The 13,938-nt window shown below is 26.7% G+C and overlaps 1 protein-coding gene across 1 annotated transcript; it reads right to left on the minus strand.

Moving 5' to 3' along the window:
* Positions 1–7,072: 7,072 nt before the first annotated feature.
* Positions 7,073–9,112, minus strand: LOC135927772 (malate dehydrogenase, cytoplasmic-like). The gene is made up of 6 exons (XM_065463946.1): positions 9,081–9,112; positions 8,844–9,036; positions 8,211–8,386; positions 7,856–8,158; positions 7,523–7,636; positions 7,073–7,463 (listed from the first exon to the last, which is right to left on the minus strand). Exons 1-6 carry the CDS (start codon positions 9,081–9,083, stop codon positions 7,248–7,250), a joined length of 1,005 nt encoding a protein of 334 aa, XP_065320018.1. The 5' UTR covers positions 9,084–9,112; the 3' UTR covers positions 7,073–7,247.
* Between the last annotated feature and the right edge of the window lie 4,826 nt (positions 9,113–13,938).

The following is a 13,938-nucleotide window of genomic DNA, read 5'->3' on the forward strand; positions in this document are numbered from 1 at the left end:
AGCGCATTTTTAGCCTGATGAGGATTGCCTGGAAAAAGGAGAGAAATCGGATTGCTTTAACAACATTAGAGGCCGAGCTAATGATTAAAGCCAGGAATTTTATAAATATCTCAATAACGACGGTAAACATTTAGTTCTATTATTTAAATCTCAAATAAAATATAATTAAGTTTTAGCAATGGCGCCATAAAATTTATTGTCAATTTTAAGTGTAAAGATGAACACATCTGCAGCATAATTTTGTGAATCTTTGTTAAGATTCTTCTGATTGCAGCTACACATTAACAGTAAGTAGTAGATTTATGAAATCATTCCTAAATATACCTCTGCCATTCATTATTTAAAAAAATTTTCAAAATATTAGGACAGCTTTTATAATCTTTATTTAGAAATATTTTTTTAAAGGTTTATAAAATTTTAAAATTCCGATGGCGGGTATTAGGAACATATTGCAACCAACATTGTGCTGACTCAATTCTGTAAATACACTCTGTTTTTACCAAACTGAGGCATTATCAAATCAGAAAGCTGACATACAATTTATTGTTAATCTCGAATCTGCTATATTTACCATTATATGGTTAGCTATGTCTTTGGATCTTTCACTATTTGAGGGGAAAAAATTTAATAGTTTAATTGAAACGACCTTAATTTTGATGAAATAGCGGAGGATCAAGGGAAATATTCCCTTATTAGATCATCTGTTAGAATTGCATATGTATGCCCTAGTTTTCATTTATATTAGAGTCGTTAAATATTATGGGAAATGATTCTACCAACATTGTGATGATAAGTATCTCTGTGAATGTTGTACTACAAGATAAGTGATTACAATTGCCGCAATTGTAGTTTCATCTGTATTATTTCTTATTTTTGGAGTACCTTATTATGTATTTAAAGTGATACGTGATAATTAAGCGCCTATCCCTATAATGTTATACACAGACACGTTAGATTTCCAATTGCGGTCGTTTTATGGGACATTTGCATAAAATATATTTTTAATTGTAAAATTAAAATCTTAGTTTTTATATTTCTACCGCAATTTTTATTCTCACGCATAATACCAAATTTCTCACGCAATTTGAAAATTTTGACGTCTCCCCCATCAGCGGGAGACTCCTGCAATTTTTTATTTTACACGCAGACATCTCTCTCCCGCAAAACTTCCGCAATTGGAAATCTCTCGCAAAAATCTACCGCAATTTTTTAATTTCTCTCGCAATTTTTTTTTTTAGTATTTTAACATTTTTAATATATAAATAATAATTTTGAGAGACATTAATTAATGATTTTTATATTTTAAAAATAAATTTTAAATATTTATTCGAAAAACATGTCTAGTTTGTAAATTTCTTTTTATCCTGTTATAATCCAAAAATATATATACATCATTTCATTAATATAAGTTAGTACAGGGGAGTATATCGTATATCAACATCGATTGCAATACAAAAATATTCTCCATAATAATATGGTCGAATTTTTTCCCCATATTTAATGACTCCAATATAAGTGCAAACCTAACTTGTGGTAGAACACAAATGAGCAAGACTCTCACAAGTATTTTAGTACCTGAATCCTAGAGGTCAATTCTAGACGATTTAAAAGATGGGCATCCATATGCAATTCTAACAGATGTATCTAATAAGGGAAATATTAAAACATTTCATCTTCGCTATTTCACAAGAATAAGAACATTTCAATAAAACTGTTAAAAAAATTTTCCTCGGATAGTGAAAAATCTAACGATGTAGCTAACCACATAAAGTAAATATAGCTGATTCAGGGTTAACAATGAATTACATGTCAGCTATCTGCGCTGATAATTCCTATGTAAATTTTGGCAAAAACCAAAGTGTATTTACCGAATTCAGGCAGCACAATAATGAATTATTACCAATTGGCTGTATATGCCATATACAACATGATTCTTGCAAGAAGGCAATGAATTTACTATCTGTGAATGTCGAAATAATTATGATGAAATGTTTTAACGAATTTAGTTCATCAACTAAAAGAGTTAATTAATTAAAAGAGTTGGTGGAGTGGTCTGACTTGGAATGGTGTGAGTTGTTGCGATATATACCTATCAGGTGGTTATCATTAATACCTGCATCGATAAAATTTTAAAATTTTACAAACCCTTAAAAAAATACTTTTCTTAAATAAAGATTTTAAAAGCTGTCCTAAAATTTTGAAAAATTTTTTCGAGTATGAAATGGCAGAAGCATATTTGGGATTCGTTTCACATGTAGGAAATCTACTTGCAATCAGAAAATTTTTTATTAAAAAAGGTTCACAAAATCATGCTACAGCTCTGTTCATCTCTACAGTTAAAAATTGATAATAAATTTTATGGCGTATTGCTAAAAATATTATATTAAAATGTTCAAATAATAATCTAATTTTACATTTTTAAATGAATCAGATATTTTTATTAATTTTAGAATATTTACAATCAAAATTTGATTTTAATAAATATTATGACCTTGGAACAGAAACCATCAATTTATGGTTTTTGTAATTTAATAAATATATAAAAATACCAAAACACATTGATGTCTTGTTTGAGGAGATTGTAATACTCTCTATTTTTTATGATTAGCCTGAATACTTAAAGTTAGATGGTCTAAAAGCAAAGGAGAAATGGGTTGAGTTTTTTCGTAATAACAATAAATGCTTGGAAAAAATATACGATATGTCTTCTCTTTACCTCATTCTAATGCTTCATCCGAGCGCATTTTTAGATGAGGACTGCCTGGAAAAAGGAGAGAAATCAAATTGCTTTAACAACATTAGAGGCCGAGCTAATGGTTAAACAAATTTATCCAGGAATTTTAGAAATATCTCAAATAACGACGGTAAACGTTTAGTTCCATTATTTAAATCTTAAATAAAATATAATTAACATTATAACTATTTAATTTTCCATATTTTTTTTATATTTTATAAAATCTTATTATAATATAAATATATTTTTTACATAGTAAAAATAGAGAGCATTACAATCTCCTCAAACAAGACATCAATGTCTATAGGTATTTTTAAAATATTTGAACATTTTAATATAGTTTTATCAATGGCGCCATAAAATTTATTGTCAATTTTAACTGTAAAGGTGAACACATCTGCAGCATAATTTTGTGAATCTTTGCTAAGATTCTTCTAATTGCAACTGCACATTAACAGCATGTAGTAGATTTCCTACATGTGAAATCAATCCTAAATATACCTCTGCATTCATTATTGAAAAATTTTTCAAAATGTTAGGACAGCTTTTTAATCTTTATTTAAGAAATATTTTGTTAAAGGTTTATAAAATTTTAAGATTCCATCGATGGCGGGTATTAGGAACATATCGCAACCAACATTGTACTGACTCAATTCTGTATATACACTCTGGTTTTTTCCAAATTCACTGTGGCATTATCAGATCAGAAAGCTGACATGGAATTTATTGATAATCCCGAATCTGATATATTAACCAATATATGGAAAACTATGTCTTTGGATTTTTCACTATTTACAGCCCGGCCCGGATTTTTTTTTCAAAAATTCGGCAATTTCGAGAATGGGCAGGCGGGCGGGTTAAAAAATTTGAAACTATGGGAGGGTGGGTGGGTTAAGAAATTAAAAATTTTTGTTCAAAAACAAACTAAAGAAAAATCATAATTAATTTAATGATCAATATTAATATTTCTTTTTTTATAGTATCAATCGTTTTTTTAAGTGTAGAACACTTTACTAGTTTTTCTACATCTTTATCTAATTCTTCCCATATATATATAATGTCTCGTAATGGATTTCATGATTTAATACCCAGATGTCCCGTATGCAATATATGTAAAACTCTTTTTTGAAATGAGTACGGAATGATTAATCTGCCATTCCAAAATAAAATACCGTCATCATTTTCTATTTCATCTATTCTTGTTCTAAAAGCTTGTAATTCTGGTGCTTGATTTTGTAAATTTGTACCATTTATTAATATTTTTTACTTTCTTAAAATTGGATCTTTTGCGGTTTCCTCTAAGTTTTTTTCTTGATAAAGTTAATGTGTCATAAGTAAGATTTCTTATATTTTTTACTGTTTTATTTTCGCTTGTTATTATATCATCATTTTTCTCTAATGGGTTTCGCTATAAAGCATCTTCAATTATATTATTAGCACCATTCTTGTACATTATATCATAATCTTATGCAGATAATTTATAAGCCCAACGTAATAATCTTTGGTTTGTTAATGAGCTTAAATCTCTGCTATTACCAGGTTTGTGGTCTGTTCGTATTTTAAATTTTGGTCCATACAAATAGTTATGAAATTTTTCTACGCCGTTTATTATTGCTTTTGCTTCTTTGTCTATTTTAGAATAATTCTTTTCAGCGTCTTGTAAAATTCTTGAGGCGTAAGCTATTGGAAATTCGTTACCATTATCATATTTTTGCATGAGTACAGCTCCAAATCCTTGGTTAGGTGCATCTGTTTCTAATATTAACTCGAGGTCCGGTTTATAAAACTGTATAGTTTTTGTTCTGTTACTATTCTGAATAGCATGAAAATGATTACAAAAATAGCATGGTGTTTTATTTTGGAATGGCAGATTAATCATTTAGTACTCACTTCAAATAAGAGTTTTGCATATATTGCATACGGGACATCCGGATCTCACTTGAGGAAGAGGATATACTTCAAACGGATATCCTACTTTGGTGGAAACGACAAGAGATTTGCCAAAGCTATCAAAAATAGCAAGAAAAATATGGCACTTGAGCGAGGATTTAGCATTGCTGGAAGGTTTTCAGAACAAAGAACGTGTTTGAATCCAGAAAAATGTCGATTAATTATTATTTCTGCATTATAATTATATATAATATCAATTTTATATTTATATTTTTTACATAAATATTCTATTTGATCAAATAAATTGTCCATAATTTAAATTGATTATTTTTTTAATTAAATTTATTGCCTAAATTATAAACTTTTTGTAGAGGTATAATGCTAAAATAATTTAATTAAATGCTTAAATAATTAAAAGAATGGCCATAATTAAATTTTATAAGCGGACTTGGGTTAAAAAATAATGGGCGGGAGGGTAAAAAATTTTAACTAATGGGCGGGCGAGCAGGTAAGGAATTTTAGATATTTTTCTGAAAACTATGGGCGGGCTGGGCGAGCGGGTTAAAATTTTTTAAAAACATTGAGTGGTCGGGCTTTTGGTCCAAAAACCCCCCCAATTCAGACCTCTAGTATGTATGATCAATTGCGAGAAAAAATTAGTGAAAATTTTTTTTTGAGGGAGAATTATGAAAATTGATTTTGTGAAAAGAAGTTTAGTTAACCCCCCCCCCCCCCCCCATTTATTCTTAAATACTTAAATAATAACAAATTTAGTAACGTTTTGTAATATTTTTCAAAGAAAATACATGTTCGCATTTTTTTAGGTATGGCGATTAAAGGTGTGAACCCCGGGTCTCGTGATCAGAGCAGGTTTAGTCAAGTTTTAGACCCCAACTCCGGACTTGTGGGTTACACAACTAACCAATTAACAAAACTTAATCCTTTTTTAAAATTTAAATAGTTTTTAAATCAAGAAATTTATTTATACGTATAATTTTAGATTTACAAATCAATCTTCTTACTTTCAAATTTAAATGTTATGTAATTAAAGTGTGCTCTCCCCCTTCTGTTGTGATTTAATCTTGACATGGATACTACCCATTTTAAACATTGCATTTAAAATTTAATTTTCTTTGCTTTTGGGAAAACGGGTGAAATCATATTTTTATTCACGTCGATGTTATATTCTTCCATGCAAATCAAATCTAAGAACTTTTTTTAATCTCGTTAGCTTTTCCCAACGATAACATCCTCAACAGTTATCTGTACTTTGGTATTAAAAATGTTAAAATTTTATGAATATTTTTTAATAAATAACAAATAAAAGTAAATACTTTTTAACCGGTCCGCTTGCAATTTTTAATATTTAGCTAGCCCGCCCAACACTTTTCTATGGTACATCTTCACTGAAATTTTAATTTAACATGTTTACAATACCATATATACTTTACCAGTGTGCTTCAAAAAAGTTCAAAAAATAAATATTATGTATGACAATTGTCACATTTCTTATTCACTGAAATTTTAACTTAACATGTTTACAATAAATATTTTTACCTATTTGCTTTGAAAAAATTCAAAAAAGTTCAAAAATAACGATTATACAATTGTCACTTTTATCTTCACTGAAATTTTAATTTAACATGTTTACAATATATATTTACCAAGTTTGCTTTTAAAAAATCAAAAAAATTGAAAAATAAATATTATTACAATTGTCACTTTTCTATGGTATTCACTGAAATTTTAACTTAACATGTTTACAATAAATATTTTTACCCATTTTTTTTAAAAAAATTCAAAATAGTTCACAAATAACGATTATGACAATTATCACTTTTCTATGGTACATCCTAATTTAAATTTTAATTTAACATGTATATTTTTGCCCATTTGATCCAAAAAAATTAAGAAAACAAAAAAATTAAAAATAACGAATACGATATTTGTGACTTTTCTATGGTTTATTTTCTCTGATATCCCAAGTAGTTGGAAGAACTAGACAAATTAAGTGGCCAGGTAGGCTCAAAAATTTGATTTAGTCGAGTAAATTAGTCGAGTAAATTAGTCGATTAAGCAAGTAGACTAAATGGGTCGACTAAATAGATCAACTTAGTCAGCTAATTTAGTCGTTTTTGTAGACTAAATCTAATTAACAACACTATTCTCAATCATAAAATTTATTCTTTATCCCATAATTTGACAAAAGAGAATCTTGAAAATATTTTAATTGTCTATAACTCAATATTATTTTAAATAATAATGATTTTTTTTTATTAAATGTACTAATTCAAAAAGTTTGTGACAAAAGGTTTGAACCAGTTTTTGAAGGTTCAAACTAGTTTATTTATTTCATAAACCAAATCTTATAAAAAAATTATTTTCAATGTTCAGATTGAAAAATGTTATGTAAGCAAAGTTATTTCTATAACATTTATTCAATGGGATAAAAAAAGAAAAATATTTTTTTTAAATATAATTTTAATCAAATATATTTATTAAATATTTAAATAAAATGTTTTAATGATTGTTTCTTTGACACCTAATCACAATTATCAGAACCACAGCAAAATATAATTTATGTATAAGTGCAATCATTAATTTTGAGTTTTATTAAAAGTTATCAATCTTTAATAAAAGACAAAGCATCATTTCTTTCTTCCATAAGCTCTTTAGCAGACAAATCCATTTTACCATGAGAAAATTCTGTTATAGGCAACCCATCAACTATTTTCCAATGTTTATTTTCATCTATTGTCACAGGGAAACTGTAACATATTCCTTTGGGTATAGAATAATGATCACCATCTGACAATACAGCCATTGACACTATTACCCCCTTGAGATTGAATCAATAAAAATAGTTTAAAAAATATATAGTATTTTATTTTGTGCTACCTTTTTAGTTCCAAACCACCAATCTCTCATGTGATCACAAGCTGCCTTGGCAGCAGACATTGCACTTGATAATTTTCTTGCACTAATAATAGCTGCACCTCTTTGTTGAACCAACTATTTCAAGTTATAAAATAAATAATTAAACTTTAAATGTATTTACAAAGTATGATAAAATTTAATTAAATAGTGGAAGATAATTTTTTATGGGAAAACCCCTCATTTTTTTCTGAGTGGGAGGTTTATTTGCAATATATTTTTAAAATATTATTAGGAGAATTATTTTCTATGATTCTAAAATTACAATAATATTAAAAACCAATTCATAAATTATACCTTAATAAAATCATTCTCAATCCAATTTGATTGATCTTTCAATGCCTCTCTAGCAGGTTGATAGGCTTCACCTAATAATATTTCTGCCGAATCAATACAAGGGTACTGAGTTGAGGAGTGATTTCCCCAAATTACAACATTTTTAACTTGAGAAGCCAGGATATTAAGTTTGCCAGATACAAATGCAGTAGCTCTATTTTGATCAAGACGTGTCATTGCTGTAAAATTTTCCTTAGGTATTGAAGGAGCAAACTTTGCACATATCATAGCATTAGTGTTTGCTGGATTACCAACTACTAATATCTATAGTGTAATTAACAAATTTTAATATATAACTTTATATAATAAAACTAACCTTAACATTTTTTTTTGCATATTTATCTAATGCTACACCTTGTGATTGAAAAATTTTGCCATTTATTTTTAACAATTCTTTTCTTTCCATCCCTTCTTTTCTTGGCATAGATCCTACAAGAAAGGCTACATCAATATCTTTAAATGCTGCTTCTTCCAAATCAGTAGCTATCAACTCTAAAAATAATTTTTTAAAGGAATAATTATAGCAGTACTTCAATGTGCATATTTTAAATGAAAATGATCAGCTAATCAATATATAATATCATAGGTGTAAGAGGGGTGTGGTACAGAAATGTGCTTGTTTTTGTAAATATCATTTTACGCTAATAAGAAATTCACCTTATACACCCAACACTCATGTTATAGAATTTATATAATATATATAAACAATAATTTGAAAGAAAATTTAGCAAAAGGTAATAATTTTTCAAAATAAGATTAAATATAAATTTTCCGAAATAAGTATTTTAAAAAAGTGACAAATAAATATTGTTTTGATAAAAATGTAACATAGCCAAAGGTAAAATTTATGGGGAAAAACTGCCTTCCCTCCTAGTAAAATTATGGCTATCCCTTCATATATTAGATATAAATTAATAAAAATTAACAATTCAACTTAATGGCTTAATACCTTTAATATTAGGAAAAGCACAATCTTGTAATTCCATTAAAACTCCATTCAGGACACTCATCATAGGTTTAATATCAAGCATTACTAAATCGAGGGTTTGATTCGATCCAAAAACATCCCCTTTAGCAATTGAATACAATAGTGAATACGCTATTTGACCAGCTGCACCTGTTACTAATACTCTTATGCTAGTCTATATAAATATGTAGTAAACGTGTAAACTACTTCAAAAACTACCATGTGGTCAATTTGAATAGATGCAATAATCAAAAAAGTGATGTGAACAAGTTTTTGATGCCAATCATAATAAATATTATGGATTAAACGGTATCGTCCCTCTAGTTCGTATTTTTTTAATAGGTGTTTTGTCATATTGCTAAAACCTAAAAAATTTCCAATTGATTCCCAAAATTTCCAATAGATTCCCAAAGTTAATTAATTTTATAAATTCCCAAATATATTGTTAGTTAATTTAATAGATTTCCAAATATATTGTTAGTTAATTTAATAGATTCCCAAATATATTGTTAGTTAATTTAATAGATTCCCAAATATATTGTTAGTTAATTAAATAGATTCCCAAATATATTGTTAGTTAATTTAATAGATTCCTATAATATATTGTTAGTTAATTTAATAGATAAAGATATTGTTAGTTAATTGAAGTAACTATGAAGATTCAAGAGGTTAGAGAGAAATCAGAACAAATATCAAAGCTTATATATTTAGAAATTAAAGTATATATCATTTAATTTACATATAATAATTTATTTTTTAAGAAAACTAAACAAAATAAAGATTGTATATTTTATGGAGGATATGATTATGTGTTCCAAATATCTGGAAAGAAAGCAATCTATTACACCTGTAGAAGAATGAGGAGGAAGAGCTAAACTTACTGTTACATACATAGTATGATATCAGGGGCGTCACTAGCCTTTACAATCTCAGGGGGCTCAACTAAAAAATTTTTATGAGGTGTAAAGTGTTATGAATTATTATTCTCGGAATTGATGTCATTTATCGATATTTAGAATTGTTATTATTTTTATTTTTTTATCGATTTTTTTTGAATTGTTACTATTTTTGATCGATTCTCGGAATTGTATTTATTTTTATTTTAATATATTTATCAATTTTTTCCAATTTTTACATTTTTTCAAAAAATATATAAGAACAATTATTTTGATTATTATAGTTGTTGGATTATTATAGAAATAAAGATGAAAATGAAAAATAAAGTTATACGTTAGAAAAATAAAATAAATTTAACATTGACGAAATTTAACACAAAGCCCTCCATATTAGTGTTGTTAAATGGCTCGTTTTGAGCCGATTTTTAAAAACGGCTCATCTATATTTTTTCCAGAAAAATATTACGCAAGTTTGAAGATTTTGCCCATAGAAGGAACAAAGGTCTAGGCATATATTGTCGAAATCTCGAGGCTTAGGCAATATTTTTCTGGCTAAAATATTGAGTTAGCCGTTTTAAAAAATCGGCTCAAAATTAGCCGTTTAACAACACTACCCCATACTCTCTAACATGCGGGCCTTCGGCTAGGTTTTATATTAATATATTATACTTTTTTAAATTTTGCTCACTATGAACAATTATTCTGAATTTCATATTTTGTCATTTATTATTTATGCATACAAAATAAACAGGCATATAAATAATTAAAACAATACAAGACATTTCTAAAAATAATATCTTTTAATACAAAATCTATTTGTTACAGTATAAAATATTTTCGATTGCTGATATAAAATTATTTGCATATAAAGAATTACAAGTGATAAAAAAAATGTTAATTAATTCATACATATGCCTCAATTGATAATGGTTTTTAAAAACCCATATAATAATATAACTCTTAGCAACTTACATTGTCATTAAACTAAAATAACTCTCTGCTACCATTTTAGACAATGTTTTATAGAATGGACTAATAAGGAAAAATTTATAGGCTAACCAAATTATAAATTCTTGAAGAAGAGATTATAAACGACCAATCTAAATCATAAAACTCTATGGTGGTTAGAGCCTATTCTTATATGATATGATAGCTAGATAAGTTATTGAGAAAATTATTGTGAGATATTAAATTTTTAAAATATTATCTTTCATTTTTAAAAATTTATAAAAGACTACACATTTGACCATTATTGCTTATCTAAAATATGCAATCATATGCTCTCAGCAGCTGTAGTAATAATCTTAATTTACATTGCCACACAAATTGTGGTTAATTTGCAGTCATAAACATGATGTTAACCCATAGAATTTATTATGTTAAATGAATTGATAAAACAAAAACACTAAAAATCTTTATAAGAAATTATGTAAATATATTGAAACCTTAAGTTATTTACACCGCAAGGATGCCATATTAGAAATGAAACATTTTAAACAGAGTGATATGATGAAGCAATTAAGATTTTATATATTATTGTCTCATCACCTCAAGTTGTTAAATTATATCTTAAAATGTAATAATATCAAAAATATACTCGTATAAAAAATTTAACTCGAAACCTTTTTTCAAATAAGAAAAAAATAGCTTTCCTAAAAACATGTAAAAAAAGAGAAGAAAAGATATCTAATTAATTATATCCATTGTGGGATGAATAACAAGATGTTTAATCTTTAATAATATTTTCAAATTTAAATAGATGACGTTAAAGAATTGAATGCAAATTGTTACTTATTATTATATTTTTTATCAAAAGCATTTATTAGTAAAATTTATCTGTAATATATTATATAACTGTCAAATACGTCTGCAAAAGTGACATTTTACCTAATATTTTATAACAAATTATATACTAAAGAATTATAAACTATATGTCTACGTTTTTATAAAGAAATCTACTATACTTATTTGAACCTTGAAAATATTTTTAGAAAGAGTCATGGTAGTTAAATTTATAAAAGAATATAGCTGATTAGCAGGCGTGTACGCAGCGGGAGGGGGGGGGGGCAAGCCAAAAAATGCAGATGCCAGATTATATTTTTCAAAAATTTTATTGTTAATATTAATTTACATTTGTTAACATTTATTCCTATCTCACATATATATTTAATTATATTTATTTATCACATTCATCTACTAGTTATTTTATCAATTAATTTCGATTTCAAGTTTTCCTTGTGGTAATTTACCTATTATTTTCAAATTTTAGTGGCGTATTATTTATCTAAATTATAGTCTAATAATAATTATCTCTGAAACTCCTTGTCCAACAGGGAGAAAGAAATTGCAAGTTTGTCCAACGAGATCGTCTCCACTAGTAACAGCTTTTATGGAGTTAGAAGAGCCGATTATTAATACTATTACTGAAATGGCTTGAAAAAAATATTTCCCCAGAAGCAAGTATTGGATTCAATACCTATTTCAAAATATTTTTCTCATTAGAATGTATTATTTAATTATACAACTATTTTATGTAACACTTTTCAAAAACATGACATTGACTTGATTAAGAAGAAATGAATAGCAGAGAGCATTTTATTAGAACTCAAGGAAATTAGAGCTAATGTTGATGAAGAATTTCATATTTTATATGTTATTGTTGAGTCAAAATCAGAGCTATACGTGTTTAATATTTGTTCCACTCGACTTGCAGCAAGCAAGCTCATCGTCAAAACATTAATATAGGATCAGTAGAAGAGTATTAAAAAACAAATGTCCCCTCTCTTAGATACATTTATAACCCAAATAAATGAATGGTTTTTAATTAATCATGCAGCACTTACAAATTCGCAGATATTACTTCCACAAAAGCCTTTCCAACCTTTTTCAGATGGTGATAGAAAATAAAAAAAATATTTGCTAGATTTTTATCATGGAGATGTTAAAATATCTTAAGATGCCTTATTAGCTGAATAACTATGATTAAAAGATTAACTAAGGTTGATACAGTCCCCAAAAATGCTATGGATGCGTTGCATTACAAACACATTTTAGATTTTATTCCCAATGTATTAAAATGATTATATATATTAGCAAATAGCAACTCTTCCCATTAATAAACTAATGAGAACCTTCTCTTTTTTAAGAAAAATAACAGAGCCATGCAAAGGTACCATTTGCAGGGCACGGTCCAGATTTTTTTTTTAAATTTTTGTCGGGATAGGTTTATTTTAAAAAAATTTTCAGGCCCGACCTGGCTTTTTTGAATTTAAAAAAATTAAAACACCGTCTGGCAAGGGGGCTGGTCCTGCAAGTCTCTGAAAAACATACCTATGAAATACAACTTCTGAAAGTAGATTGAATGATTTGGATCTTTTGAATATTCATAGGCATATAGATAATTGAAAAATTAGCTCAAAACATACAAAATATAATTATTCCTAAGAAACTTTTTGTGTTTTATTTCCAACATTTAAATTTTTTATACTTTATATATTTTAAAGGCTCAAAAAATTCAAATTTTAATTTTGGGTCATTTAAGTGATTCATATCTTGGTTATATCATTTTATAATTGACATTTATTTTATAGTTTTTCAATGCTGGTTTATATATATAATTTTTTTTATAATTCACATTAATTTAAAATTGTGTATTAGAAAAGTTATTAGTCCTAATAAATTTGTGTTTAGTATTTTTAATTAAAAATAATATTTCTTAAAAAATTTTATCCCCCCCCCCCCAGACCAAATTCCCGCGTACGCGCCTGCTGATTAGTGATTTTGAACTAGGCTAATTACAATATGAAATTTGTTATTTTAAATTAATAAATGTTTATATTTATTTAATTAGGGTTATATAATAATTTAAATAGTAAAAGTCAATTAAGCTTCAACTGTTAATGCTAAATTAATATTTAGTGAGTGATATTGATATTCTATTCTTAACATAGAATTTGCTTGCAAGCTGACATAGTGAAAATATATTAACTTATATGTATTAATCTAATTTAATAATAAAAATAGTATTCATTTAATAAAAATTTAGATAGTCTTATTAATTTTTAAATAATAAAATTAAATCTATAATATATTACGTAATAGAATTATAAAAAAATCGTTCAGGGGGCAATCAAACAATTTATTTTTAGTTCAAGAGGATATTAAGGAGCTATTAAAAAAAA

This window comes from Gordionus sp. m RMFG-2023, chromosome 4, assembly GCF_954871325.1.
Source record: "Gordionus sp. m RMFG-2023 chromosome 4, tfGorSpeb1-WG-v2, whole genome shotgun sequence".
Classification (NCBI taxonomy): domain Eukaryota; kingdom Metazoa; phylum Nematomorpha; class Gordioida; order Chordodea; family Parachordodidae; genus Gordionus; species Gordionus sp. m RMFG-2023.

Bases quoted from the DNA above. Each gene is read 5' to 3' on its own strand.
- LOC135927772 (XM_065463946.1), bottom strand. The intron at 8,387-8,843 runs GTATTAAGCCAT...AATTATTTTTAG, and splicing joins TGCTTTTCCTAATATTAAAG to AGTTGATAGCTACTGATTTG. The intron at 7,637-7,855 runs GTATAATTTATG...AACTTGAAATAG, and splicing joins TTGAGAATGATTTTATTAAG to TTGGTTCAACAAAGAGGTGC.